General features: G+C 40.9%; 3 protein-coding genes across 5 annotated transcripts in view; 2 read left to right on the top strand and 1 right to left on the bottom strand.

The window, feature by feature from the left end:
* txnl4b (thioredoxin-like 4B) overlaps window positions 1–19532 on the top strand; it is a 28143-nt gene extending 8611 nt beyond the window's left edge. The window contains exon 3 of the mRNA XM_060899475.1: window positions 19035–19532. Coding sequence (XP_060755458.1) covers window positions 19035–19200 — 166 coding nt within the window. The 3' untranslated portion in view covers window positions 19201–19532. The remainder of the gene's footprint in view (window positions 1–19034) is intronic.
* Window positions 19533–19655: 123 nt separating this feature from the next.
* On the bottom strand, window positions 19656–21973 carry si:ch73-41e3.7 (uncharacterized protein LOC572312 homolog). The gene is made up of 2 exons (XM_060898270.1): window positions 21907–21973; window positions 19656–20665 (listed from the first exon to the last, which is right to left on the bottom strand). The coding sequence occupies exons 1-2, from the start codon at window positions 21971–21973 to the stop codon at window positions 19656–19658; spliced, it is 1077 nt and encodes a 358-aa protein (XP_060754253.1).
* The window catches only part of mrpl16 (mitochondrial ribosomal protein L16), a 50915-nt gene continuing 44937 nt past the window's right edge, over window positions 21898–27875 (top strand). The window contains exon 1 of one of the 3 annotated variants that reach the window (XM_060898648.1): window positions 21898–22095. In XM_060898648.1, coding sequence (XP_060754631.1) covers window positions 22029–22095 — 67 coding nt within the window. In that variant the 5' untranslated portion in view covers window positions 21898–22028. Of the gene's footprint in view, window positions 22109–27875 lie in introns of all 3 variants that reach the window. The other 2 variants (XM_060898649.1, XM_060898650.1) reach the window with 2 other exon arrangements.

Here is a 27875-nt window from a genome sequence, read left to right as displayed (position 1 = left end):
GCCATGCACGCCCAAGCCATCACACTGCCTCCGCCGTGTTTTACAGATGATGTGGTATGCTTTGGATCATGAGCTGTACCACGCCTTCGCCATACTTTTTTCTTTCCATCATTCTGGTAGAGGTTGATCTTGGTTTCGTCTGTCCAAAGAATGTTCTTCCAGAACTGTGCTGGCTTTTTTAGATGTTTTTTAGCAAAGTCCAATCTAGCCTTTTTATTCTTGAGGCTTATGAGTGGCTTGCACCGTGCAGTGAACCCTCTGTATTTACTTTCATGCAGTCTTCTCTTTATGGTAGATTTGGATATTGATACGCCTACCTCCTGGAGAGTGTTGTTCACTTGGTTGGCTGTTGTGAAGGGGTTTCTCTTCACCATGGAAATTATTCTGCAATCATCCACCACTGTTGTCTTCTGTGGGCGTCCAGGTCTTTTTGCATTGATGAGTTCACCAGTGCTTTCTTTCTTTCTCAGGATGTACCAAACTGTAGATTTTGCCACTCCTAATATTGTAGCAATTTCTCGGATGGGTTTTTTCTGTTTTCGCAGCTTAAGGATGGCTTGTTTCACCTGCATGGAGAGCTCCTTTGACCGCATGTTTTCTTCACAGCAAAATCTTCCAAATGCAAGCACCACACCTCAAATCAACTCCAGGCCTTTTATCTGCTTAATTGAGAATGACATAACGAAGGAATTGCCCACACCTGCCCATGAAATAGCCTTTGAGTCAATTGTCCAATTACTTTTGGTCCCTTTAAAAACAGGGTGGCACATGGTAAGGAGCTGAAACTCCTAAACCCTTCATCCAATTTTAATGTGGATACCCTCAAATGAAAGCTGAAAGTCTGGACTTTATGTCCATTATATAACTATAACCTGAATATGTTTCAGTAAACAGGTTAAAAAAAACAAAATTTGTGTCAGTGTCCAAATATATATGGACCTAACTGTACTTGCCAACCCTCTGAGAATAGGGTCATTCCATGTCAAATCTCCAAATGGTTGATTGGGAGCATCTCAGATTTGGCTGAAAAAATTCCAGGAGGTTCACACACTTCCCAATAGGAAAAGTTCCAAATTTTAGCTCCCAACTCCTTATAGTTTTGTCATAAAAAAAAATAATTTTGCAACTAACCTCGGACCCGTTTTGAGCAGAGATTTTTGGGGCGCCGCTTTTGAGATTGCTGTATCTAGAAAAGTATTGAAGGCCACACCAATTTAATTAGTTGGTTCTTGGATTTTTTCAGGAAAAATATGAAGCGAGCGCGCAAAGTAAAAATGCTCTGATGGTAAAATTAGCGGTGGAAATGGAGGGCTTTCATAATAGAGAAACAAAAAGACAATACATTATTACACATTTCATATGGCTCTTTTAATAGCTTATCTTATTTCCACCCATATGCGTTAAGGGCTAGCTCTGGCTGCACGTCTTTTATCAGGCAAACCAGTAAACAGGCTAAATAAACGATTGAATTACAGTCAATTGAACATCTGCAATGCACAGAAAAAAGATTTGACCAGGAGTAGGCTACTTCTGATGGCTAAATACTTCGAATGAGTTTTTGTTTGCCCCTCGCATCAATCAATGAAAAATATAAATCAAACCCACCTCCACAGAGTTGTTGTCCAAGTTCTAGTACCATCGCAGGGTAACAAGCTCACGGCATCTCGCGTACAACTGTGCAAAGTTTTCCCCCTCTTGAATTTCGACACGCCTGTCAAAGATTTTACGCTTCTGTTCGCTGAATATCCTAACAATCTCACACACAGGCTTTGCAGGATTCCCCTCCACAGCCATGTTTCTTCCACAAGTCTTTATCTAAAGTGAAAGGGGCGATTTGATTGGTTTTCGACGTCACGTGACCTCAACCTGCAGTCGATTTTGATATATTTTTTTTTTTTCATTTTGCATTTTCTTCGAGTGGCGATTCCGAGAACCAACTAATCGAATTGGTGTGGCCTAAAGGCCTCTGCATGCTCTTGCGACAAGGCTTTCGCAGATAGCTTTTCGCAGACAGTTGTAATTTATCGTTGAGCGGGGAGTAATAGGCGTGCGCGATGTTATTCACCGCCACAACGCAAGGGGGCGCGAAGTCGCGAAATCGCTAGGAGTAGTTGGTGGGTGTGGTTAGTGGAGTGTTTATCCTCCGGTTACTTATAATGACTAGAACTGGAGTCGTATAGATGTACGTACTTCCTCAATCAACCGCTCTTCGCGCTGCTCCATCTTCGCTCGTGTTTTTAAAAATGCCGGTCGTGAAAACAAACCAAACCGGGAAAGTAGGGAAGCGGAAGTGCGTGTACAGCGGATGTAGAGTGGACCAATCAGAGCCCTCTTGTCTGCGACACTGTCTGCGAGGCTTCTGCGGTGGTCACAATTTTTGGGAGGTGCGCGCAGAGCGTCTGCGAAGGTGGGGGGGCCTACGCAGACGCTATCTGCGACACCGTCTGCGAGGACTGCGTTGTCAGCATAAATTGGCCTTAAGCCAGGTCCTTCACATTTTTAAGGGTCAAAATCTGGCACCAGTACTTGTAGAATATGGACTTTTACATGTGTGCTTTTGGTTTACCATAGAATTCTGGGGGCTTGAATTTGCTCGGAAATTCTACACTACGCTCTGTGGCAGCATATTTGAAGGACTGTGGAAAGTGCACTTTCAAAGGCAGAGGGTTGATATTGCACACACACCTTCCCATATATACTGTGTACTTTGTATTCTAAAACTGCCCCTCTGTGATGAGCGGTTTGGAAGATATTAAAGTTTAAAAATGGAAAAAAATTAATTTGGTGACGTTTTCGGCATGTTGTAGCAAAAAATTGACAGCATCCACCAACATAAAATTGACTTTTGAGCAATTCCAGCGTTATGGACGTGACACTTGAACTCAAAATGGCAACAAATGACCCAGTGCATGTTTTATTGTCTCCCAGTATTTAAACAGGTGTTGCATATTTTAAGGCTGTACCATACTGGAGAAGTGATTAGAACAAGAACAATTCCCATAGTGCATCTAGGGCATGCCAGAAAATGCCAATAAAAGATGCGTTATGGACGTGACAAAAAGTATCACTTTTCTTGGGTGACTGTACATTTTTATCAAACTCTGTGAAATTGTAAACCTAATGTCGAAATGGAGATATCCGTTTGATAGAGGGGTCCAAGGTGAATATTAAAAAAATCTTTGTTTAAAATATTTTGTGTTTCATGCAGAGTTTCGGAAGGAAAAGTCAGCGTTATGGATGTGACGAAATTCCGTTATGGATGTGACGCGTCTGAAATAGACATGGCATATGTTTAGAAAATCAGCAATTTAACCACCATAACCCTTTGAAAAACTCTCTAAATATCAGCTAAAACTATCAAAGTTCTTAAATAATATTTAGGATGGCTATTGTTTTGCTGTTTTGTGGATTTTAGCATACATTTCTGTGGCTTGTGGCAATAATATAGAATTGTACATGATCAAAGTTGATTTTAGCTTGGGTTTTACATTATAAGAAAGAAAGACTGACAGTGACATATTAGGTTGGTTACAAATTGGTTCAACTTATTCACATCTGTAAAATACAGGCCTAGGTGATATCTCTGGGAGTGGTTTTGATGTATTACATGTTGCTTTATTTTTGCATGGTGAGGTTGACATTTACATGGAATTGCCCTTTTAGAAAGATTAGATGTCTGTTTTTAACATATCCAAAATTTGTGATGGTGTTCTGCAGGGCTCGACATTAACGCTTGTCCGGGACAAGTGATCCTTTATGTCGGACAAGTTCATCGTCTCAGTTACTTGTCTGATCAGACAAGTGCCAAAATACGCTGATATTCGGGTTACATATCAAATTTATCAGTTTATTTACATGATTTCCGAAGCATCTCACTCGACATATTGTTTTGATGAATCGCCAGATGTTTCTCTTCGGAAAGAGCGATGTGCGCATGCACAATATTCCGCTTGTGAAACCAGCCAATACCGCTTCTTGTATTTGAGCTGAAAAGTAAATGGTCGTTTACCAGACCCTCCAGGGTTTTGCGATGTTGCGATTTGCAACTTCAACGCAAATTCAATCAATCCCCGCGAATTCAGAGCGGTGTTGCAATTATATCCAATCACCGCAACTTTCCCGCAAATTTGACCAATCGTTGGTGACGTCGACAAACTACCTTCCGCCTTACTTCCGTGTATACGTTCAAGAGAAGCAGCCTGTGCGAGACAGTGTTTATATAGGCTTAAATTCTGTTACTGAAAGTGTGTTATGTTTACAGTGAAGGACTGTGTGCACTTTACATTATTTTTTTACTTAATACAAGAAATTAATGGATGCCAACATTTTTGCCAAAACGGTATTTTATTTTCCATTGTTTAGGCAGCTTCAGCATCATACTGTGAGATTCTGTTCCAATTGTTTTTTTTCTTCTATGAAGCCTGAGCCATTTATTTTATTAGTTTATAATTATTGTTTAATTTAGTCTTCAGGAGAGACTGCCTGCACACAGTACTAGTATTAATAGTTTTTTTTTTCTTACATGAAAGCTGAGGCATTTATATTATATTTTAAGGTAACTTCATGTTGTGTTGTGAGGTTCTCTGCACTTTAACTTTTGAACCAACAGGTGCATTTGGATAAGTAAAGCCTATTTTTCTGCATTTTTGTAGTCCTGGTAATCTTTTATATTGGTAAAGTTGTTTATAGGACCATTTCTCAGTGTCTTTGTTTTTTTTATTCAATAGTTTTTCGGTAATAACTTAATATTTAACATATCACTCAATTTTAATCACAAAAAGAGAAAATCGCAACAATTTCTCGCAACTTTCACTTCCTCCCGCAATGTAATCGCAACAAAAACCTAAAAAACACCGCAACTTTCATTGCAACCATTAAATACCATACAGGTTTGGAGAGTTTCACTTCCTGTTTGGAGAGTTAGCTGTTGTGCTGCTGAATTGGGTAAAATAAATCCACAAGTGGGCAATTCCAGCGTTATGGACGTGACACTTGAACTCAAAATGGCAACAAATGACCCAGTGCATGTTTTATTGTCTCCCAGTATTTAAACAGGTGTTGCATATTTTAAGGCTGTACCATACTGGAGAAGTGATAGAACAAGAACAATTCCCATAGTACATCTAGGGCATGCCAGAAAACGCCAATAAAAGATGTGTTATGGATGTGACAGAAAAAGTATCACTTTTCTTGGGTGACTGTACATTTTTATCAAACTCTGTGAAATTGTAAACCTAATGTCGAAATGGAGAGATCCATTTGATAGAGGGGTCCAAGGTGAATATTAAAGAATCTTTGTTTAAAATATTTTGTATTTCATGCAGAGTTTCGGAAGGAAAAGTCAGCGTTATGGATGTGACGAAATTCCGTTATGGATGTGACGAAATATCTCTGTAATCCTTGCTTTGATAACAAATCTTTTTAAAGGAGCTTTTAAGCAGAAGAACTGAAACCTTGTTAGGGCAAATTTGGAAGATTTTGGAAAGTCTGGGACTGTTTTTTTTAACTAGAGCTGGTGTTGGGTCTAGACCCAAGACAAAATGGCTGGTGGGAAGGGGAACAAAGAAAGAGGGGAGAAAGACTATGATCAAACTGTATCAATGGTACAGCTACAAGAACTGCTGGAACAACAAAAACTCTTTTACAAAGAACTTTTATTACAGCAAGAAAGCAATTTTAAAACTTGTGTTGTTAGTACCATTATGGAGACATGTAATAAAAGGATTGATGACATGCTAAAAGACTTGCAAGACTTAAGAACAAGTTTACAATTTACACAAAAGGAGTTGGATGATATTAAATGTGAAAATAAAGGAATTCAAGCTAGCTGTAAATCACAAAGAACAGATATTGATCGACTGGCTGAATCCATGCTGATATTGGACGAAAAAGCTGACATCCTCGACAGGCAAGCAAGGAGAGCAAATATAATCATCGATGGAATTCCAGAGGCAGAAAAAGAGAACAATTTAGCCACAGAAGAAAAGGTTCTGGAAATATTCAAAGAGAAACTCAACTTGGACCCGAAGACAATCACAGTGGAACAAGCATGGCGTACTGGAAATGTGAATATCTCTAGCAATGGCACTCAAGGCAGGCCACATCCAGTCATCGTGAGATTCCATCGTACAAAGGATAGAGACATGGTACTAAGGAACGCAAGAAAATTGAAGGGGACTAGGATTTTTATAAATGAGGATTATCCAGAGTCGGTGAGACAAAGAAGGAAGGAGCTCTTGCCTAAAATGAAAGAAGCCAGAGAGAGGGGGGACATTGCTTTTCTGCGCTATGACAAACTAATAATCCGGCAAGGAGAGAAAAAAGACTCCACAGACGAGTAATAAGATATGACACTCAAAAAAGGACTTTCGTTTTTTTACTGACACACATGTTTTCTACTGCAGGGCTACCCAAGAAGGGACTGAAAGTAGCTCATAGGGTTGGGCGGTATCCAAATTTTGATACCTTTAAACTGTCTCTGTGTTTTCCCGGGGTATACGGTATTACCGAGAAAAAAATATTTTGTTTCGGCCTACTGTGTAACGTGCGCCTATGCCTCAAATGTACTATTTAAAAGCAGCATAGCGAATTGTGTGCATTGTGGTATGGATTAAGCAGCAAAGTGAATTTTGTGCATTGATGAATGGATTAAGAGATATTTCAAAGCATCACGCAACTCTTCCTTCATCTTGAAAATAGCATTCAACTGTCGTTTACACATGTCTGCGTTGAAACGCCATTTGCAGCACTATTTCACCTACTCCATCAAAAAAAGTACACGATGAGCAGGATCATACCCTTTCAAGCATGGGAAATAAAAAAAAGAAAAAGAATCAACCAACACCCAAGTCCGTTTAGACTGCGCGATAAACCATATTCTTCAGCGCAAATGAGGCGAACCTAATTCAAATGCGTGATAGCTGCACAAGGCAAAATCATATGGGCCCACGTCATGCCATGGCGGGGAAATTAATAATCAAATGGCCTTACCTTGCTTAAAACGTTGTCTTGATCACATAACTCCTTACAATTATTCCACTTAAATCCATACGGTTTAACACACCCAACAAAGATAGCAAGCGCATTGCTAATTCCCAACAGAAACCTAACAGTTTACGCTACGATGTTTTCTTCCGTTTCTTCAGTAGATGACATTTCAAACGTTTATTACCCACATCCCAAATGTCACACGTTATATTATTTTACGTTGTTACTCATGTAACCTACTCAAAACACAACTCATTGGAGAGATCTCGTGGAAGTGGAGTACCCCAGGCTATGGTGGGCCTTAGGGGACATATTAGATTTTTCGTTTGGTTTGAAACCAAAATGCTGCCACACTGCCGATGTTGTATTTTTTTTTTTTGCCACTGACTCGTTATCTTGACTTGCCATCTTTCAACCGCGGTCTCGGTCTCTTTTTTTTTTTAGATAGGACAGTATAGAGAGACAGGAAATGAGCGGGGGAGAGAGAGATGGGATCGGGAAATAACCTCGGGTCGGAATCGAACCCGGGTCCCTGGATTTATGGTACGGTACCTTAGCCATCTGAGCCATGACACCCCCGATCTCAGTCTCTTGCGAAGCTTTCTGTCAGACTCCAAATGTCACGCAGGGTTGCCATGGTAACGACATAAACAACCCTGCACGCGATGAGAACTTCTTTAGGAAATTGATAGAATTAGTGAAAATACGATCACACAGTTATTCGGGATGATCTTCAATTTATTATTTTATATTATGACCTCGTACTCCATATTTATTTAGATATTATATATTTTTTTAAAATGACGGTAATGAGACCGATACCGTTGGTACTTTTGGATACCTCGGGATACCTTCTTACCGTAATACCGCCCAACCCTAGTAGCTCACTTGAACATTTGCAGTTTGAGAAACAAAATCACTGACATTGAAGAACTCCTAACCTCTAATTCTGTTCATATTCTGGCTATCTCAGAGACTCATCTTGACGAAACTTTTAGTAATGCTGCAATGTCTGTTTCAGGTTTTAATATGTACCGTAGAGATAGAAATTGTCATGGTGGTGGAGTAGCCTTTTATGTTCAAGATCACATTCCTGTAAAAGTAAGAGAAGACCTAGAACCAACTGATATTGAAATAAGGTGGTTGCAAATCCACTTACCGTATCAAAAGGATATATTGGTGGGTTGTTGCTACAGACCTCCCAGTGCAAATATTGGTTATATAGATAAATTGAATAGTATGCTTGATCAGGTATATGACCTAAGCATGGAGGTCATCCTAACAGGTGACCTAAATGTAGATTGGCTGCTACCACATTGTCCTTTAACGCAGAAGCTCATGAACATAGCCAATTCATGTAGTTTAAAACAGATGGTGAAGCAGCCAACTAGAATAAGCATCAACAAAAGAGGTATTACGACATCGTCCTGTATTGACCACATTTATGTCAATAGAAAAGAAGTATATTCGAAAGCTATTTCAGTTCCTGTAGGTTACAGTGACCATAATTTAGTGGCTATTGCAAGGAAGGGAAGTGTACCAAAGGCTAAGCCAAGAGTCATTTTGACAAGGACTCTTAAAAGGTTTTCCGAGGAGGCTTTCTTAAATGACATTTGTAAGATAAACTGGTCAAGTGTACTTGAGGAGGAGGAACCAGACACAGCATTAAATGTATTTATGTCCAAGTTTGTGCCGGTGATAGACCAGCATACGCCGGTTAAAAAGATGACCGTAAGAACCTTTGGAGCACCTTGGGTGGACGAAGAACCAGGGATGTGATTTTTCCACGAATTCGCGGAATTCCGCTTTTTTCACCTCAAAACTTAAAAAAAAAAATGTTTCCGATTTTTCCCTCAAATCTACATCCGTATCCTATTCGTTCCGACTTTGTTTGAAAGATGGCAGCCTCGGATTTGCATCTTTACGCCTCAATCACGGAGGCTGCCATCTTTCAACTCTTTGTTTGAAGCGAGCGCATTCATTGGTTGTTACAGAGTGATGGGCCAATCACGTACCTCGTTTCATCTCATTGACGTAATTACGTCATTTACGCAATTACATCATTGAGATGAAACGAGGTACGTGATTGGCCCATCGCTCTGTAACAACCAATGAATGCGCTTGTTAGATAGCTGTACGTAAGCTCGCTTCAAACAGAGTTGAAAGATGGCAGCCTCCGTGATCGAGCGTAAAGTGCGCGAGCGAGAGCGAGAGCGCGAGTGAGAGAGTGTCAGAGTTGCATGTTGACCATTAAATTGGCTTGAATTTGTTAATCATGACAAGTTTTTTCTTGTGTGTTTGCTTGCCATTTTAGTACAATTTTTAAGTCAGAAAACCCCAAAACCCAGGAGCTTCGGGGGGCTTCCCCCCTTGTCCCCCCACCAGGGTGCTGCCCTGGACCAGCTGGGGGCCTGCGGCCCCCAGACCCCCGCCTAAAATTTTCAGATAATTTCACCAGCCCCAAATCACATCCCTGGAAGAACTTAAACAACAGATGGCACTGAGGAATGAGGCAAAGGCAATAGCCAACAAGACCAGGAGCGTAACTGATAGAAGACAATATTGTAAATTAAGAAATTATGTCACTAAACTTAACCTGAAGAAAAAGAGAGCATACTTGACTTCACAGTTAAGTAAATTTAGCAGTGATGGGGAAAAAAATATGGAAAACGTTGAATAGTATGTTGGGGAATAAAACACCCTCACAACCAACATTCATGGAGAATGATGGGACATTCATCACAGATCCAATAAAAATTGCCAATCATCTAAATACTTATTTTCATAACAAAGTGGCTAAATTAAGGAAAGAACAATTATCAAAGGGGAGTAATGACTCCAACCCTATGATAATGCAACTAATTAAGGAGCAATCTTGCAGCTTTCAGTTTGCCAAAGTGGAGGAAGACATGGTAAGCAAGTTAATTAATGCATCTTGCAAGGACCAACAAGCAGGTATTGACAATATAGATGGAAAGTTTCTGAAAATGGCAGTGAGTTACATCTCCCTCCCCATATGCCACATATTCAATGTCAGCTTAAAGAGTGGCATTTTTCCCCAAGTTTGGAAGGAAGCAAAAATTCTACCACTACCTAAAGATAAAAAGAAAACTTTTACACCATCAAATAGCAGACCAATAAGTTTGCTCCCTGCACTTAGTAAAATATTTGAGAAAATTGTTTTTAATCAAATACAATTTTATTTTTCTGAGAATAATCTGTTAACAGAATTTCAACATGCCTACAGAAAAGGGTTTTCAACATGTACAGCTTTAACCCAAATGACTGATGACTGGCTGCGAGAAATTGATAACAAAAAAATCTGTGGTGCTGTCTTGTTAGATTTCACTGCAGCATTTGATGTCATTGATCATGGATTGTTACTTCGAAAGTTGGAGAGGTATGGTTTCAAAACGTCAGCTTTAAATTGGTTTAACAGCTATCTAACAAATAGATCCCAGAAAGTTTATTTTAATGGCAGTTTCTCAAGTAGTGTGAATGTAGACTGTGGTGTGCCACAAGGCAGCTGTTTAGGACCTTTGTTGTACTCCATTTTTACAAATGATTTACCTTTAGCTGTACAAAACGCAAAAATTGTAATGTATGCAGATGATACTTCCATTTATACATCTGCAAAAACATCAGCCGAACTGACACATGTTTTAAATAAGGTGCTAGGAGCAATAGAAAGATGGATAAAACAAAATAGACTTGTTCTCAATATATCAAAAACTAAAAGTATTGTTTTTGGCTCTAGTCATTCATTGAGTCATGACTCGGCACTTAGGCCGAATCCCATTTCACCCCTTGGACCAACCCCTTGGCCCTTCCCCTCCATTTTGCGCGTTCACGTGAAGGGGTAGGGGTATCCCAATCCCAGTTAACGCGGAGGGGTAGGGGAAGGGGTAGGGCTTCTGTACCCCTCCAAACGGAGATTTTCCTGGAGCTGACTCCGAACGAAGGGGTTTGAGTGATTTCCCACAATGCCATGCGGATTTCAGCGAGATTTCATGCGGATTTCAGAAAGATGGCGGTTCCCGCGGCGAAAGATTGTCATAAATGTATTTTCTCCATTATTTACGTGTTTTAAGTTGTTATCCAGAGGAAACACGCCGCTTGATTCGCTTTCAAGCTGAGAATGAGCAGCGATTTCTGAAATCCAAGCTGCTGCTAAAAAGCTTTGGGAGTGAGTATTGTTTTCGGTTGCTTGACTGCGTACGTTTTGTTCTGTTATTCTCGCTTTTATTGTTTACATGAGTGTTCCGACACCTCATTCTGTCGGATGTGGTGCACGAAGCGCCAAAGATATCCCATTCAGTGGTGTTAGTTAACAAATCACACCCTGCCAGCAGAGATTTCTGGTTCTGGCTCTGACTGTAGCGGCTGGTCGCAGCCAATGACGCATTTGGTCGCGTTTTGCTAACGTAAACGCTGACGGAGGTACGCGATGACGTATGCGATCGTTGAAGGGCTATCCCAATACGTAGGGGTTGAATTTCAAGCCCTATCCCTTGTAGCTCAGTTTCAAGGGGAAGGGCCGAGGGGTAGGGGGAGGGGGAGGGGTAGAAATTAGAATTGGGATTGGGCCTTAATCTCGGTATTAATAAAGAACAAATTGAACAGGTAAAGGAAGTAAAGCTACTTGGAGTCATCATAGATTCCAGACTGTCCTGGTCTAAACAGATTGACCACATGGTTAAGAAAATGAGTAGTGGCTTGGCATTACTCAGACGTAGTGGCCAGTTCCTTACCCAGGAACTTAGAAAGAGGATTGTATGCTCTTTGGTTTTAGCGCAGATGGATTACTGTAATATTGTGTGGTCAAATGCCACCAAAGATCACCTAGCTAAACTTCAGCGAGTCCAAAACAAGGCAGCACGTCTTGTTCTTCAATGTTCCTACACAACAAACATCAATTACATGCACTCAGTTTTACAATGGTTAAGAGTGGAGGATAGGTTTTATGTCTCCTTATTAACATCAACCTGGGCAGTTTTACATAACAAGACTCCATTAAATCACTATAATCTGCTCTATAAAAGTTGTGACATTCATACATATTGAGGTATTTCACTCACGTGACCAAGTCATGTGATGCTGCCATTTTGGACGGCACGGCTCAAATCAGTTTGAATGCGAGGAAGGCGACAAACGAAAAACATAAAAGAAAAAGGAGCGAGATGCAGAAAACACCACTATCCAGCGACGTAGGGCATTTACAGGGCGAGCAGAGGGAGAGGTATTTGCAAAAATTGAGGTTAGCAGGCTTAGAGAACGACGTTTACCTGCTTCCACCAGGATTGTTCACTGACGTACGGAAGTACACGAAGCCCTCGTCTTTACCTGACTTCGGCCCACATGATCTGTATACCTATGTCGTTAAAAACCCATCGCCATACACAGGTATTGATCTGAAAGCGTAGAAGAGTTTGGATGCCTACAAATATTTTGTGTCAGGCTGGGTAACTTGCCTACATCAGCGGGTCGTCCCTGGAGCCGGTGGTCGCCATCTGATTACAGCTAAGGTTTGTTCACATTTTCATTTACTTTCGGTCCTCAGGATAAACAAAATGTTATTAAATGTCATTGAAATAACTTCTTAGTCTGTTGAGACATGGCCCGTTATAAATTTGCTGTTACCAGGCAATGACCAAGAACTGTATTATTAGGGTCGGTGTAGTTGTAGCAGTGTATTAGCAACTAGCTGTTAGCACTAGCTAATGTCAACAACATCGTAGCTAGTATGTTACTGTAGCAATGTTTACGTTCAGTCATTTGGATGATTGTTAAAACCTTTCAGTCTCAAGTTTTTCCTTTACTGGATTTACTAGTTTACTGAGCTAGCGCGCTCGGCGGCCGAGCCGGGAGCCATCGCGCGCTCGGCGGCCGAGCCGGGAGCCATCGCGCGCTCGCTCAGTAAACTAGTAAATCCAGTAAAGGAAAAACTTGAGACTGAAAGGTTTTAACAGTCATCCAAATGACTGAATGTAAATATTGCTACAGTAACATACTAGCTACTGTTGTTGACATTAGCTAGCTTGCCGTCCAAAATGGTGGACACCGGGGCGTCACGTGACCCTGTGACGTCAGGTGAAATACCTCAATAACACAAGGCTTGCAGCAGCAGGGCGACTGAGCGTCCCAAAGATTAATACTAATGCATTTATACGCACTGTTGAATACAGATCAATTAAAGCATGGAATAAGCTGCCAATCAAGTTAACTACATTGAATAGTAAAGTGGTTTTCAAAAAACACGTAAAAAAATATCTGAGCCTATCATATATAAAATAGGTTAATATAGAATCGAGGTAGAGATTTTTCAGGTTTAAAATCATTATTAAAGTAATTAAATTATATGTTTTTTTTTGTTTGGTTTTTTTTTGTCTTCAATTGATGGTTGATTGAATGAATGTATTGAATTGTATAGAATTTTAACTGTATATGATTTTTAGGGCTGGGAATATTAACGCGTTAATCGCGATTAGATTAATGTAAATTGTGATCGCGAATATTTTTTTTTAATCGCGATCAGAGTTTACCAGCATTTTCCGCACTTCTACCATCCACATGCAGCTCCTCTGGTTGTATTAATTAAACTCATTTTTGGTTAAACGCGCTATTTCGAGTTTGCTAGTCTTTTGTTCCTTCTACGCATCCGTAGGCAGCTCGAGCGGAAGCGTGTGGTTTCCATCGAGTCGTTGGCATTGGCATGGAAGGACACGCTGTTGTCTTCAGTTTAGTCCTCTTTTGTGATGGATAAGCAACGGTTTTCTGGACCTCTGAATGGTTTGTTTGAATTTAAGTTATGAAGTGCTTTGTATGGTTATTTATTTTTTTATGGTGACATTTTATTTTTGAAGAAGAGAGTGGCCTGACATTACATTGTTCATAGTCAAATCTGAAGTAGAGACAAGTGGGTCTACATGGCACTTTTTCTGATTTTTTTTTTCTTGTGTTCATTTATTTACAATTTCTCCAAAGTAGCCAGTCATTCATTCTTAATACTTGTTTTCCTTTCTCTACACTCTTTTTGAAATAAAAAAGGCTAAAAGATAAATTCTGCTTTTGTCTCTGTCTTCATTTTATTCCAATTTAAGACACAATGGTCAGAAATACTTTGCATTGTGGGTTTAACTTTAGATTCGAACGGTCTTACTGCAAAATATCAATTTTACACATGCAAAGTAAATCAAGATTAATCGCGATTAACTATGAAATTTCTGAGATTAGTTGCGATCAAGAAAATTAATCTTTTGACAGCCCTAATGATTTTATTGTTGGACCCCAGGAAGAATAGCTGGGTCTGTGCCCAGCTAATGGGGATCCTAATAAACTAATAAACAGGAGCCACACTGAATAATTAGACAACAACAATTAATCAGTGGAGGATATATATTCAAAGTTAATAATTTAAAAATGAAAATATACTGTATAATTTTAATTTTCTGGTTTTCAATTTCTCATAAATAAATTAATGATTATTGGAGTCCAGTTTTTTTCTGCAGTGAATATAGATTGTGTTAAATAGGGCTGTGCAATTAATCGAATTTTGATCACGATTTCGATTTTTGTGTCAAACGATCTCAAAATTCATATAATTGAGTTGAAACGATTATTTTGCCATTTGTCGGGGACGCGCACACGCAATACATTTCCTCCCCGCGGGCCCATGCGCAGACTTGCCGACAGCACTCACGCGGCGGAAGCAGTGTGTGTGTCTCTATGGCTCTCCACTCACGCAGCTGAAAGGAGGAGAGATTGTGAATTGTTTGGCGCGAGGGAGGCTCGCAAGATGACAGAAGGAGGGCGGAATCGGTTGGTCGACAAAAAGGGACGAAAACCGTCTGTAATATGGGATCACTTTGGATTCGAAGAATCCGACGTGGAACAGAAGCGCATCGTGTGTAAGATTTGCAATAAGGTCGCATCTGCGCCTCTTGGCAACACTACAAACCTCTTCAACCACCTGAAACTGAGCCATAAAGTTATTCACGACGAAACAATAAAAAACAAACCAAAAGATAAAGCCGATGCAGCCACAACCAGCAAGACAATGCAGCCATCCATTTCAGCCACTCTCTACAATGCCACTCTGTATGCCACGAGTTCGGAGAGGCACAACTCAGTATCCATCGGATATTATTTAGCCAAAGACATGCAGCCTATGTACATTTGTTTTTCTCTGTCTTATGTCAAAAGAATATTTTTATTTTGTTTTATACATCGCAAACTTAAGTTTTTCTAGACTATATTTATTTTCAGTTTGAAAGAAAGGTGAACGTAAATGATCAATAACAAAGAGGGTTTTTTTTTTTTTGTTTTAAAGAGAAATGCTGAATAAATGCATTGTTTCAAAAAATCGTTTGAATAATCGTGATTTCAATCTTGACTGAAATAATCGCGATTATTATTTTTTCCATAATCGAGCAGCCCTAGTGTTAAAGTAATTCTGGTGAAATTAGTTTATTACAAATAGTTTTTGTGGTGGGTTTTTTTTTCCTCATTTTTCTTCGGACAAGTCAACTTCACATTCGGACAAGTAAATTTCCTTTCAGCTTGCCGGACAGGACAAGTGGTTTCAAAAGTTAATATAGAGCCCTGAGTGTTCTGCCTAATTTTTGCAAAATGATTTTTCAAAAATGTGGTGTTCGCAGACACGCACAGCATTCATGGCCTATGAAAGCATTTTCACATGCTAACAGAACGCCCTGAATTTATGACACACAGCTTAAACTCAACAAAATGCTTCATTTGGTTGATGGTAAACTAGACCTGAAGGATAACCTGTATGCAACCTTTAGATACTGAAACATTGGAGCTCCAATGTGGGTGAAAACTGAAACTTGTTTTCATTACATTTCTGTTGTACCATAATTTAGAAGAACCTGTATGCTTCAGTTAGTATTTATCCATGATGATAAGTCTTTGACAGTCCAGAAGAATTGTTTAGGCCAAATAAAAAAAAAGTGTGTTTCCGGTAACCCGACCGACCGAGAATTTCGGCGGCGAAATTGCCGACCATAAAGTTTTTATTACAAATTTCCTTCGATATTTTAGTGTAAGCGGCGTTAGTTTGTCATAATTTTTTGTTTCAACACATTCAAGTTGTGAAAGAAACGATAAAAAGTAAAATGTTTCGCCACTTCTATCAGCCCTCCTGCATAAACATGGAAGCGCACTTGTATACTGAAGGAGGAAGGGAAAACTGAGCCAAGCCACCATTTTGAATCCTCATTCACGGCCATTCACGGCTGTAATGCAAATTGCTTCCTCTTCAGTATACAAGTGCACTTCCGTGGCAGGAAAAAAACTACATTTTGCCGCCTATGTAGTCCCCTATTTATACAAATAGGAGTCATTCAGGATTCAGCCATGTTTTTGCTCGGTGTTTTTGCTCGACCCAAGTTCTACAGTAGGCTAGGCTAGGCCGTCTGCTTTTAATGGAAGTAGCCTAGCCTAGGACGTTATTTTCACATTATTTCTTGATAAGGTGTTTTCATGTTATTACATGAAAATATCATGAAATAACGTGATAATTTCGTATCATGAAATTACGTGATGTTATGTTATTACATGATAAATATATTGTAAAAACGTGATAACTTTGTTAACAATATCTTTTCACGTAATTACTTGATTCTAAGCCAATTTTTTTTTTGAGTGTGGCAGCAATACGCTTCCGTAGATCATAACTCGAACTCTTGCGATATTTTTTTTTTTTATTCGTTTAAAGATTTAAACCACTTTTATTTTATTATGATGTGTGGTATAAAGGATTCTGTGCCAAAATACTATTTTGTAAGATGTTTAATTTTTTCGAACAAAATAAAAAAAAATTAAGAAAAAAAAAAACTTTCCTACCTACCGACCTTATTTTAGTATTTCATGTTACCTGAAACACACTTTTTTTTTTTTGGCCTTATGATGATTTATTATTGATGACACTTAAGTTTATTACATTTATTATAAAGCTAGTAACTTTGGGACAACTCTTGTAAATTATTTGAACTCTTTCATGAAACTTCTTCAGCCAAATCTGAGACAGTCGAGTGGGAGCATTCGGAGATTTGACATGGAATGACCCAATAAAAAGCAGTAGATCAGACTGCGTGACACAGTCGTGCCCTTCTTATGGCCCTTTTCCACTACCCTTTTTCAGCTCACTTCAGCTCGCTTCAGCTCACTTCAGCCCGACACGGCTCGCGTTTCGACTACCAAAAACCAGCACGACTCGGCTCGCTTCAGCCCTGCTTAGGCCCTAAAACTCGCACCGTTTTGGAGTGGGGCTGAAGCGAGCCGAGTGGGGCTAGGGGCGTGAGCAGACACTCCCCTGTACACTGATTGGTGAGGAGGAGTGTCCTCACATGCCCACACACGCCCCGCGAGCGCGCTGGGATCTGTAAACACCGCAAACCCGGAAGGAGAATAATTACGAATTACGAGAATTTCTGAAGCCTTATGCGCCTCGCCTCATCTATACGCTCTTGCCAGTATCTGTTGGCGTTGTCGGTGACAACAAGCCACAGCACCAAGACCAGCAACACTAACGACTCCATGTCCTCCATGTTTATTGTTTACTATCCGGGTCGTGAGACTACCGCTTAAAAGATCACTGATGTCACTGTTTGCGCTGCTTAACGGCATCACGTGACATCCACCCACTTTCGCTAACTCCACCCAATGTGTCCACCCACTTCCAGCCAGCACGGTTCAGCGCGGTTGTAGTCGAAATGCAACTCCAACAGCCCGGCTCAGCCCGACTCAGCCGCGTTTGTAGTGGAAAAGCGGCATAAGTGTCAAATGGTGCATTCTCCTGATCAGTCGCAGGATCCAGGGGTACAAAGGTATAACATGAGAAAAATGAACAATTTCACAAAGTCACTTATCCGTCATCAGAATATTGATTATTAGATTTGATCATGAGAACAAATATTTGTCATTTTGAGAGGTTATCTATTCTATTATAGATGAAAGTCTTCCGGATTTACCCGGAAATCCGGAAGACTTTCATATTCTAGCCCAATATTCTGACTAATAAGTAAAGCTTTGCTGATCTTGTAGCCTTCACCTTTGTGGCGTAAAGAAATTTTCTTTCTCAGGTCTTGTGTCATTTCTCTTCAATGTGGTGCCGTTGCTGACAGCATGAAATGGGGAGGGGTTTTCTTTAAGTAACACCCTTTTATAGTTAACTGTCTGCTGGACACCTGTGTAATGACTAATTAGACTCATCTGTGATTGTATTCTTGTTAAATTAGACATCTCATCTCATCTCATTATCTCTAGCCGCTTTATCCTTCTACAGGGTCGCAGGCAAGCTGGAGCCTATCCCAGCTGACTACGGGCGAAAGGCGGGGTACACCCTGGACAAGTCGCCAGGTCATCACAGGGCTGACACATAGACACAGACAACCATTCACACTCACATTCACACCTACGGTCAATTTAGAGTCACCAGTTAACCTAACCTGCATGTCTTTGGACTGTGGGGGAAACCGGAGCACCCGGAGGAAACCCACGCGGACACGGGGAGAACATGCAAACTCCACACAGAAAGGCCCTCGCCGGCCCCGGGGCTCGAACCCAGGACCTTCTTGCTGTGAGGCGACAGCGCTAACCACTACACCACCGTGCCGCCCTTAAATTAGACATTTGTAGTCTAAAATTTAGCTTTGCTCCAGAGACTTTCAGTGGGGTGTACTCATTTTTGCACCACCCTAGTTTGAGGAAAACTGAAAAATGTGTAATCGAAGTTTATATTATTAACCTTACTTTCCCGTTATAAGTTAAACAGATGGTATATTAAACTTTGTCTTGTCAACATTTTGGGAATTGTTTATGTTCATTGAGATATTGTTTAAAATGTTATGTTTCAAAGGGGGTGCACTCATTTACGCTCTGTATATGGTAGGTCTCTCGCAGGGGGACAATAACAATAATAATAATAATAGATCCATGAAATGTGCACCTGGTAAAGTATCTCTTGAGTATTTATTTGTATTCTTGAGTTTCTGTACATCTTCATAATCCTTTATCGTTTCCTCCAGGTCTCCGGATCATACCAAGTTCGTCGGATGCTTTAAAACAAAGCAGGACTTCATCGATCTTATTGAGGTGATCTATCGTGGTGCCATGAGAGGAAAACTGATCGTGCAAAGCCCTATCGATCCACGAAATATCCCTAAGTACGATCTGCTCTACCATGGGATTTAGCTGTGAATCGTTTCACTACAAATTTGAAGGTCGGGTTTGTGAAACGGGGCTTAAATCACAAAGGCACATTTGAAAAAAAATTAAATTTTTATAAAGCAAAGCTGTGAGGTGTTTGCTTGCATTCGTAAAGCAAATGAATGTCAAGGACTTCAGTTGTTTCCTATGGAAATGCCTTTTAGATTAGTTTTTGAAAAACAGATGCTGTCATTCCTACATTACTGGTTTTCATATGTATGAAATGACCTGGTACCCTTTTGCTTTTTTTTAAATAAAAGAAAGTGTTTGTGTGTGTACTTGTAAAATAAATAAAAAATAAAATGAGTTACAAAACACATGGTCTGAATGCTTTACATGAAGTTGTTTAATAAGCTCTTTTTCACCAAACATTATACACAAACACCATGAGCATCATTATAATAAAGTTCACATCGTAGATACGCGCATCCTTGTCTCATTCAGGATGTAGTATTGTCTTGGTCAGATGTGCTGCTCGGCTTTCTCGTGCTGAGGCTCCTGCTTCTAGTAACAATGCCGAAGGGCGTCGGTGCGACTGCATGCTTCGTCAGTTTGGCGAAGTAACGAAATACCGATTCCATACACGCAGCAGGTGCCGTCTCGTGGCACAGCGTCCCTGCTGATATCATCCTGCACCCCGCCTTGAGAGACCCAACCAGCCGATTCGTCGGCTTGCTGCTCAGTACCCACGTGCTGGAATGCGTCTTGATCCAATCACGTCCTAAAGCTCCAAGTGGCTGATGCCAGAGGTTGTGCGAAGAATCGATGAAGGCCGCAGCACACTTCCGCTGTTGGATCTCTTTCATCCGACAGCACAAGAGATGAACAAATGCCAAGCCTCCGTAACCATGTGCCACTACTACGATTTGCTCTGCGGTGCTATTGAGCAGCATCTGATCCCACACTTGGTGCACATGCTCCTCTGGTGTCACTGCTCCTTCATTGGGGTTCATCAACAAAACAGCACAGGATTCCTCCAAAGCCCTGTGCACATATGGGATCTGACTCCCTGTCTCCAGGCCTTCATGAACTACAGCTCTCCAACTCCACGTGCCACACCTTATAGTGCCTTTATCCTGGATCAGGACCATCAGCGTCCCATTATGTCCCAAAGCCCCTGGACTCATGTAGACGAAACCAGGAGGATGGGAATCAGAGTGGCTCCCTTTGTCCAGGTACACCTTGATCAGGTTGTACTTTTTCTCAAGGAGGTTGTACACATGCTGCGAGATGTAACAGCAAAGAGATGTATGTTCCCTCATAGTCGCTTGGACGTCCTTGAGCTGGAATGAAAACTTGTAGGGTTTCAGAGTATCGACATGGCAGAGACGTCCATCCTCGGTGAAGGAATACGGGAAGTCTGATGTGGTCTTACTGTTGACTTCAGAACATTCCAACATCTTTATTACCGGAGCAATACGTGGACTGTCAGAAATCTCTGGGTAACAGACTATAAATAACGATAACTGGATTCCCTCAGCAGGGGTTTGTCCTTAAACACACCTGATTCAAGTCTTTTGCTAAATGTTAAGTGAAGTCAGGTGTTTAATAACAATAAAATCACTTTACCACCTTAATCAGGAGCCTGAATATGGAAATTTGGGCTTGGACTTTTATGATTTATCATATTATTTGAACCAATTTGTGTGTATGAGTGTTTAGTCTACATCTAGTTCATATCTAAAGTGTTTATATTGTCTGTTTGAGTGTTTAGTCTGTGTGTAGTTCTTATCTAGTGTCTACACTGTTTATATTGTCTGAGTGTTTAGTCTGTCTTGTTCTTATCTAGTGTTTATACTGTTTATTTATACTGTTTATATTGTTTGAGTGTTTAGTCTATGTCTAGTTCTTATCTAGAGTGTTTATATTGGGGTTTTTTTTTCAATTATTCTATTTTTATTTATTGCATTGCCTGTTTGCACCGTGGGTCAGAGAGGACTGATATTTCATCTGTGCTGTATGTCCAGCATCTCATCTCATCTCATTATCTGTAGCCGCTTTATCCTTCTACAGGGTCGCAGGCGAGCTGGAGCCTATCCCAGCTGACTACGGGTGAAAGGCGGGGTACACCCTGGACAAGTCGCCAGGTCATCACAGGGCTGACACATAGACACAGACAACCATTCACACTCACATTCACACCTACGGTCAATTTAGAGTCACCAGTTAACCTAACCTGCATGTCTTTGGACTGTGGGGGAAACCGGAGCACCCGGAGGAAACCCACGCGGACACGGGGAGAACATGCAAACTCCACAGAGAAAGGCCCTCGCCGGCCACGGGGCTCGAACCCGGACCTTCTTGCTGTGAGGCGACAGTGCTAACCACTACACCTATGTCCAGCATGTATAGCATATTTGATAATAAAGTTGACTTGACTTTATCATAAATGACTGCAACTTGTATTTCAAGTCATAATTAGGGTTGAGCTCCCAAAGAAATCCTGCTTAAGAATGAAGAACATTTTGTCTCGATGAAAAAGGTAGTAAAGAGCTCTTCATTTTCCTCAAATATAGGTTTAATTCGCTTATTAAGCTTAAGGAATTCATAACTTAAGTCACGTCCTGTATCGTGAGGGGAAAAACATGTTTAATAAGGATAATAATCTCTGGCTACAGATAATGAAGACTTGTTCATGCGGAACTCTTTTCCACAGTCCTGGGTTTCAGCGGACGCATTTTAATGCTTCACCGGACGCAGCTTTCAAAGATGGCCGCGACCTTTCTGGATGCGTGGTGATAAAACGACAGCTGTGCATCTCTCAGATGAATATTAATGGAGTAGTTTGATATTTTTTAGCATTATAATCGATCATGTTTTCGGTATTTAGGCGTGTGTTTGTGTTTTCAGGGCTGGCGGGCAGGACCGGAGAAACTCCAGGTAAATAAACACAGTGAGTTTAATTTATATAGTAATAGGCTGCATCAGTTGCCCTCACTTTCATAACATCTGATGCATTTTTGTTTGGGTGTTCCTTTTCACCAATAAAGACATCCTGTAAAATTTTTTGACCATATTCAAAAGTCTAATGGTGGCACCAGGAGGTTCTTTTTTTTTTTTTTTTCCAAAAAACGCTTATTTTATTTTATGTATTCGCGTAAGGTTTGAATCACAATGTTGGACTCCATTTATTGATTCCTTGTGAGCCAGAGATCATGTTAAGAACCTTTGCAAGGGATTGAGAAGCATTAATGTGATTCATAATACATTTGTATTGTTTAAAAGTAGTTGAACAATGATTCAATGAACAGCTAAAACTCAAACTGTGCTTGATAATATATTTAGAATATGGACTAAAAATGTGGATCTAAGCTATTTGGTACAGAGTGCTTCGAGGTCAGCGCGAACCCAGCGGCGGCCATATTGGAAGTCAAAGGTCGCTGTGTCAGTGCATTGTTGTTGTTCAGCGAAGCAAAAAGGGGTGACAGTGCCGAATACGTGTGTCATTGTTGGCTGTAGTAGCCGGGGGGAAAAGGGTGGCAAAAGCTTCCACAGACTCCCTAAAGTCGTGACTAACCAGGGAATTGCAGCACAGGAGAAAAGCGAGCGGAGGAGACGACAGTGGCTGGCTGCCATTAACCCATCAAATTTAGGACAACTTGACTGCATCCGGATTAGGGATGGCGAAAACTAAAAAAAATCTTGGCCGACCACTGAGCCTCATTAGTTGGTTAACCTATGAGTTTAAAATTCTAGAATTGGAATTATTACAGGGATGTAAAGGGGCGGTCACACAGCACTCCGCGTCTGTATCACGTACAAAAAAATACAAAAATCTGGTGGACGTGGTCGTAAGTGCTAATTTTTGGTCAATTTTGGCTTTGCCGTGCTTTGTACGGGGTATGGCCGTCAGTGGCTGTTTCACTGCTGCAGCACTGCCTAAGCACAGCTAACCAAGTCCAGCCACGCACCCAGATGTTCCGTACCACCCTCCTCCTCCTTCTTCTTCTTCTCTCAGCAAGGATATGTTGAGCCTGTATCAGTTGGTTCTGTTGGTGCTGGAGCATTAAGATGAGGACATCACAGCGTTGAGGGTTCATGTTCACCCCTTGACATCTAGACTGCAAGTGCCGAGGTCTCAGAAAATTACGGTATTTATACATGCCGCAAATCAGAAGTGATGCAGAAGTGATTAGACAGTGATCAATCGAATTTAGAACTTGTTTGAGACGTCGTTTAACGGGCTTAGACAGTGCTATGTACGCGGAAAAATCCATTTCTCAGTGATAAGCCGCTAAACACACGCTATATCCCGTGATACCAACGCGTAACACCCGTCCGATGACCGTGCTCTGCCCGTGATAGACCGCCAAACTTTCGCGTCTTACCACGTCTCCCCAAGTTTTAATAACGGCCGGGACACTGATTATCACGTGTTTTTCACGTGTGTTGCACGTCTTTACCACGTGTGCCGGCCGTGGTTGTCCGCGGTCTAAAGTTTTGAGCAGTCCAAAACTTTTTGCCGCGTCTGACGCCATTCCGATTTTCCCCTGCGTCCTGTCATGTCTGTATATCGACTGTAACACGTCTTAACTTCGACATCAACACGAACAATATCGTCTGCTTCACGGGAGAGCACTTTTTGACGGGTTTTGGCCGTGATAAAGCCGTAAAGCGCTGTGTGACCGGGCCTTTAACGGCGCGCCTTTTGGCGGATGCCGCCCTCTCCACGGCTGAATCGCGCAGATCCGACCTTCCTTTCCCAAGGGGGGCGGGGGAGGGGGCGTTGGAGCGTCCGACCACAACTTCATCAAAGCACATTCTGCATATAAGCAAATGCCGCCACAGTCCACGAAACACAGGAAGTACAAGCACGAGAAGAAAACAGCAAATTAGAAAGCCGCGCCCGCGCTGAAGCCGCGCAGAATTTAATGTGCGCAGCTTCCGCGCAAACGCGCGCAGCCCCCGATCCACTGCCCTCCTCCCACACCCCCCACGCCTCATGGACTGCAACGGCACCCGCCTATTTAGTAATTTTAATACAGAATCCACCTTGAAATTACAATCGGACACTCCAACGCCCCCCCGCAAAAAAAACGGATCTGCGCGATTCAAAAAAAAAAAGTCGGCATCTGCGCCTTTAGTTTGTGTGGAGAGATATGATCTGCAGTAACATGCATTGTTGGCTACAGAGCGAAACATACTTTCAGAATGCACTGGCCAAGGCAGGACTAAACTCCATGTGCCTTCTAATAATAATTTTAAAAAAAAAACAGAATAGTAATTTGTAAGCTAAAAAGCCTGTGTCTACACTTTCACCGAGTGGCAGCTGGGCGGGACATGATTGAATGGGTGTTTCTGATTTGTCAGCTGTCTTTAACTGGGGCGGGACATGACTGAATGGGTGTTTCTGATTCGTCAGCTGTCGTCCTTACACCGTATGGCATGGCCCAAGCGTTTACAACATGGAATTCCAGGTTCTCCGCTCCAAAATCGGCAGCTTCAAAACGATTGATTTTTTATTTTTTTTTTCACCGACAACCAAAAAAAAATTAACCGGTTGACGTTGATTCGGTCAACCACCGGTCAAACGGTCATCGGTTAACATCCCTAATCCGGATTTGTTCTGATCACTTTGTGACAGGTAGGTTAAATTGTCTTGAATTTCATAGTTACTAAAATAAATGTGATACAAATTATCTTTTCTATGTACTTTCAGCAATGATTAATGGATATATATCACATTAGGTAGCTTATGTCTACTGCAGTGCATTGTTGCATCAAATGGCATTTAAGATCTAGGCCTAGTAATGTTTACGTACACATGCTTTAGTTCACAAAATGGACTTGGGTGAAACACTAGATAGTTCACAAGATCGATGTATGTCACATGCGGCAACAAGCTGGGGTCAGCTTTCCATTCCTTCTCACTAACAGTGTATGGATCTACATTCCCAATGAAACGTACCTTCTCAGCATAACGCTCCCGTGCCTGCTTATCCAAACTTTCACAGTAGTGCTCCATCACTTCAGATGTCTAAATTCTTAAAAAATCCAAGCTTTTAAGCCCTCTAACGCGGAAACGAATCGGTGAATGTGTACTCTATGATGTGTACTTTATGAGCGCTCTGGAGCGAGTGACTTCCAAGATGGCCGCGCCGACCGCATGGTTACTATTTTTAGCATCATCTCGGAGCCCTCTATACTCTATAAGGTGCCATAATGTTTCATGAAAAGTGATAGAAATTTTGTCATAAAATAGCAGCTTTTTCCATAACTTTGAGCTCCTGGTGCCACCATTAAACTTTTTTGAATTTTGTCAAAATATTTCACCCAGTGTGTTTTCTTACCAAAAGGAACATAAAAACAAAAATGCATCATGATCGGAGGAGCTTTTCATTTTTAGGGGGCAACTGATGCACCCTAGTATATAGGATGGTTTATCTCATGGAAACCCGTTTCCACTATAATAATGAGCAGGTATCTCATAATAATTACTTAAAATATCATAATTAGAATTTTCTCGTGGTTGTGATTTGCTATTGCATAATGAGATTCTGTCCAGTGTATTACCCTGAATTTACTGGTTTTGTTGGGGGGGTCCTATTACAGAATCTTTACTTATTTTTAAATCCAAGTTGGATCATGTGCTGAGGGGATGCAGTTTCAGCAGGAGAGGTGGTCATGTTCTATTCGGGTGTCTATTGTAAAAGAAATCTTGATCTGAATTAAATTACAGTGGTGCTTGAAAGTTTGTGAACCCTTTAGAATTTTCTATATTTCTGCATGACCTAAAACATCAGATTTTCACACAAGTCCTAAAATTAGATAAAGAGAACTCAGTTAAACAAATGAGGCAAAAATATTATACTTGGTCATTTATTTATTGAGGGAAATGATCCAATATTACAGGTCTGTGAGTGGCAAAAGTATGTGAATCTCTAGGATTAGCAGTTAATTAGAAGGTGAAATTAGTCAATCAGGTGTGAGTGGGCACCCCGTTTTATTTAAAGAACAGGGATCTATCAAAATCTGATCTTCACAACACATGTTCGTGGAAGTGTATCATGGCATGAACAAAGGAGATTTCTGAGGACCTCAGAAAAAGCGTTGTTGATGCTCATCAGGCTGGAAAAGGTTATACTGTAAAAGCATCTCTAAAGAGTTTGGACTCCACCAATCCACAGTCAGACAGATTGTGTACAAATTGGAGGAAATTCAAGACCATTGTTACCCTCTCCAGGAGTGGTCGACCAACAAAGATCACTCCAAGAGCAAGGCGTGTAATAGTCGGCAAGGTCATAAAGGACCCCAGGGTAACTTCTAAGCAACTGAAGGCCTCTCTCACATTGGCTAATGTTAATGTTCATGAGTCCACCATCAGGAAAACACTGAACAACAATGGTGTGCATGGCAGGGTTGCAAGGAGAAAGCCACTGCTCTCCAAAAAGAACATTGCTGCTCGTCTGCAGTTTGCTAAAGATCACGTGGACAAGCCAGAAGGCTATTGGAAAAATGTTTTGTGGACGGATGAGACCAAAATAGAACTTTTTGGTTCAAATGAGAAGCGTTATGTTTGGAGAAAGGAAAACACTGCATTCCAGCATAAGAACCTTATCCCATCTGTGAAACATGGTGGTGGTAGTATCATGGTTTGGGCCTGTTTTGCTGCATCTGGGCCAGGACGGCTTGCCATCATTGATGGAACGATGAATTCGGAATTATACCAGCGAATTCTAAAGGAAAATGTCAGGACATCTGTCCATGAACTGAATCTCAAGAGAAGGTGGGTCATGCAGCAAGACAACGACCCTAAGCACACAAGTCGTTCTACCAAAGAATGGTTAAAGAAGAATAAAGTTAATGTTTTGGAATGGCCAAGTCAAAGTCCTGACCTTAATCCAATGGAAATGTTGTGGAAGGACCTGAAGCGAACAGTTCATGTGAGGAAACCCACCAACATCCCAGAGCTGAAGCTGTTCTGTACGGAGGAATGGGCTAAAATTCCTCCAAGCCGGTGTGCAGGACTGATCAACAGTTACCGCAAACGTTTAGTTGCAGTTATTGCTGCACAAGGGGGTCGCACCAGATACTGAAAGCAAAGGTTCACATACTTTTGCCACTCACACATGTAATATTGGATCATTTTCCTTAATAAGTAAATGACCAAGTATAATATTTTTGTCTCATTTGTTTAACTGGGTTCTCTTTATCTACTTTTAGGACTTGTATGAAAATCTGATGATGTTTTAGGTCATATTTATGCAGAAATATAGAAAATTCTAAAGGGTTCACAAACTTTCAAGCACCACTGTACCTGATTAAATAAAAGTTTATATAATATATGGTTTTTCCCAAAGAGTTTGTGTATCGAGCCTGAAACGCTTGCTCTGCCTGCCGATACGCTTAGTCGCTTTAGTTAAAATCCGATACGCTTAGATTTATACCGATACGTTAAATTTCCTACCCACAAGTAACTCGATACATAGGAGAGCAAATAACAGATCCATTTATATACTGATCGATATTTGTGTTAAAGAAGCGGCCTTTTTTTTTTTTTTTTCCAATGTTTGTGTTGATTCTGTCAAAGTAATATGTCCGTGTGCTATGATGTAAACAAACTGTAACCTGTTGGCTGTGTCAAGATCACGTGTTCAAACCGTCCAATGAAAATATCGAAAGAAAACGTCAGACATCCCGGAATTTTCCGATTCATTATA

The sequence above is a fragment of the Neoarius graeffei genome, chromosome 18 (assembly GCF_027579695.1).
Source record: "Neoarius graeffei isolate fNeoGra1 chromosome 18, fNeoGra1.pri, whole genome shotgun sequence".
NCBI classification, from domain to species: Eukaryota; Metazoa; Chordata; class Actinopteri; order Siluriformes; family Ariidae; genus Neoarius; species Neoarius graeffei.
This window is presented reverse-complemented; position numbering and strand designations above follow the sequence as displayed.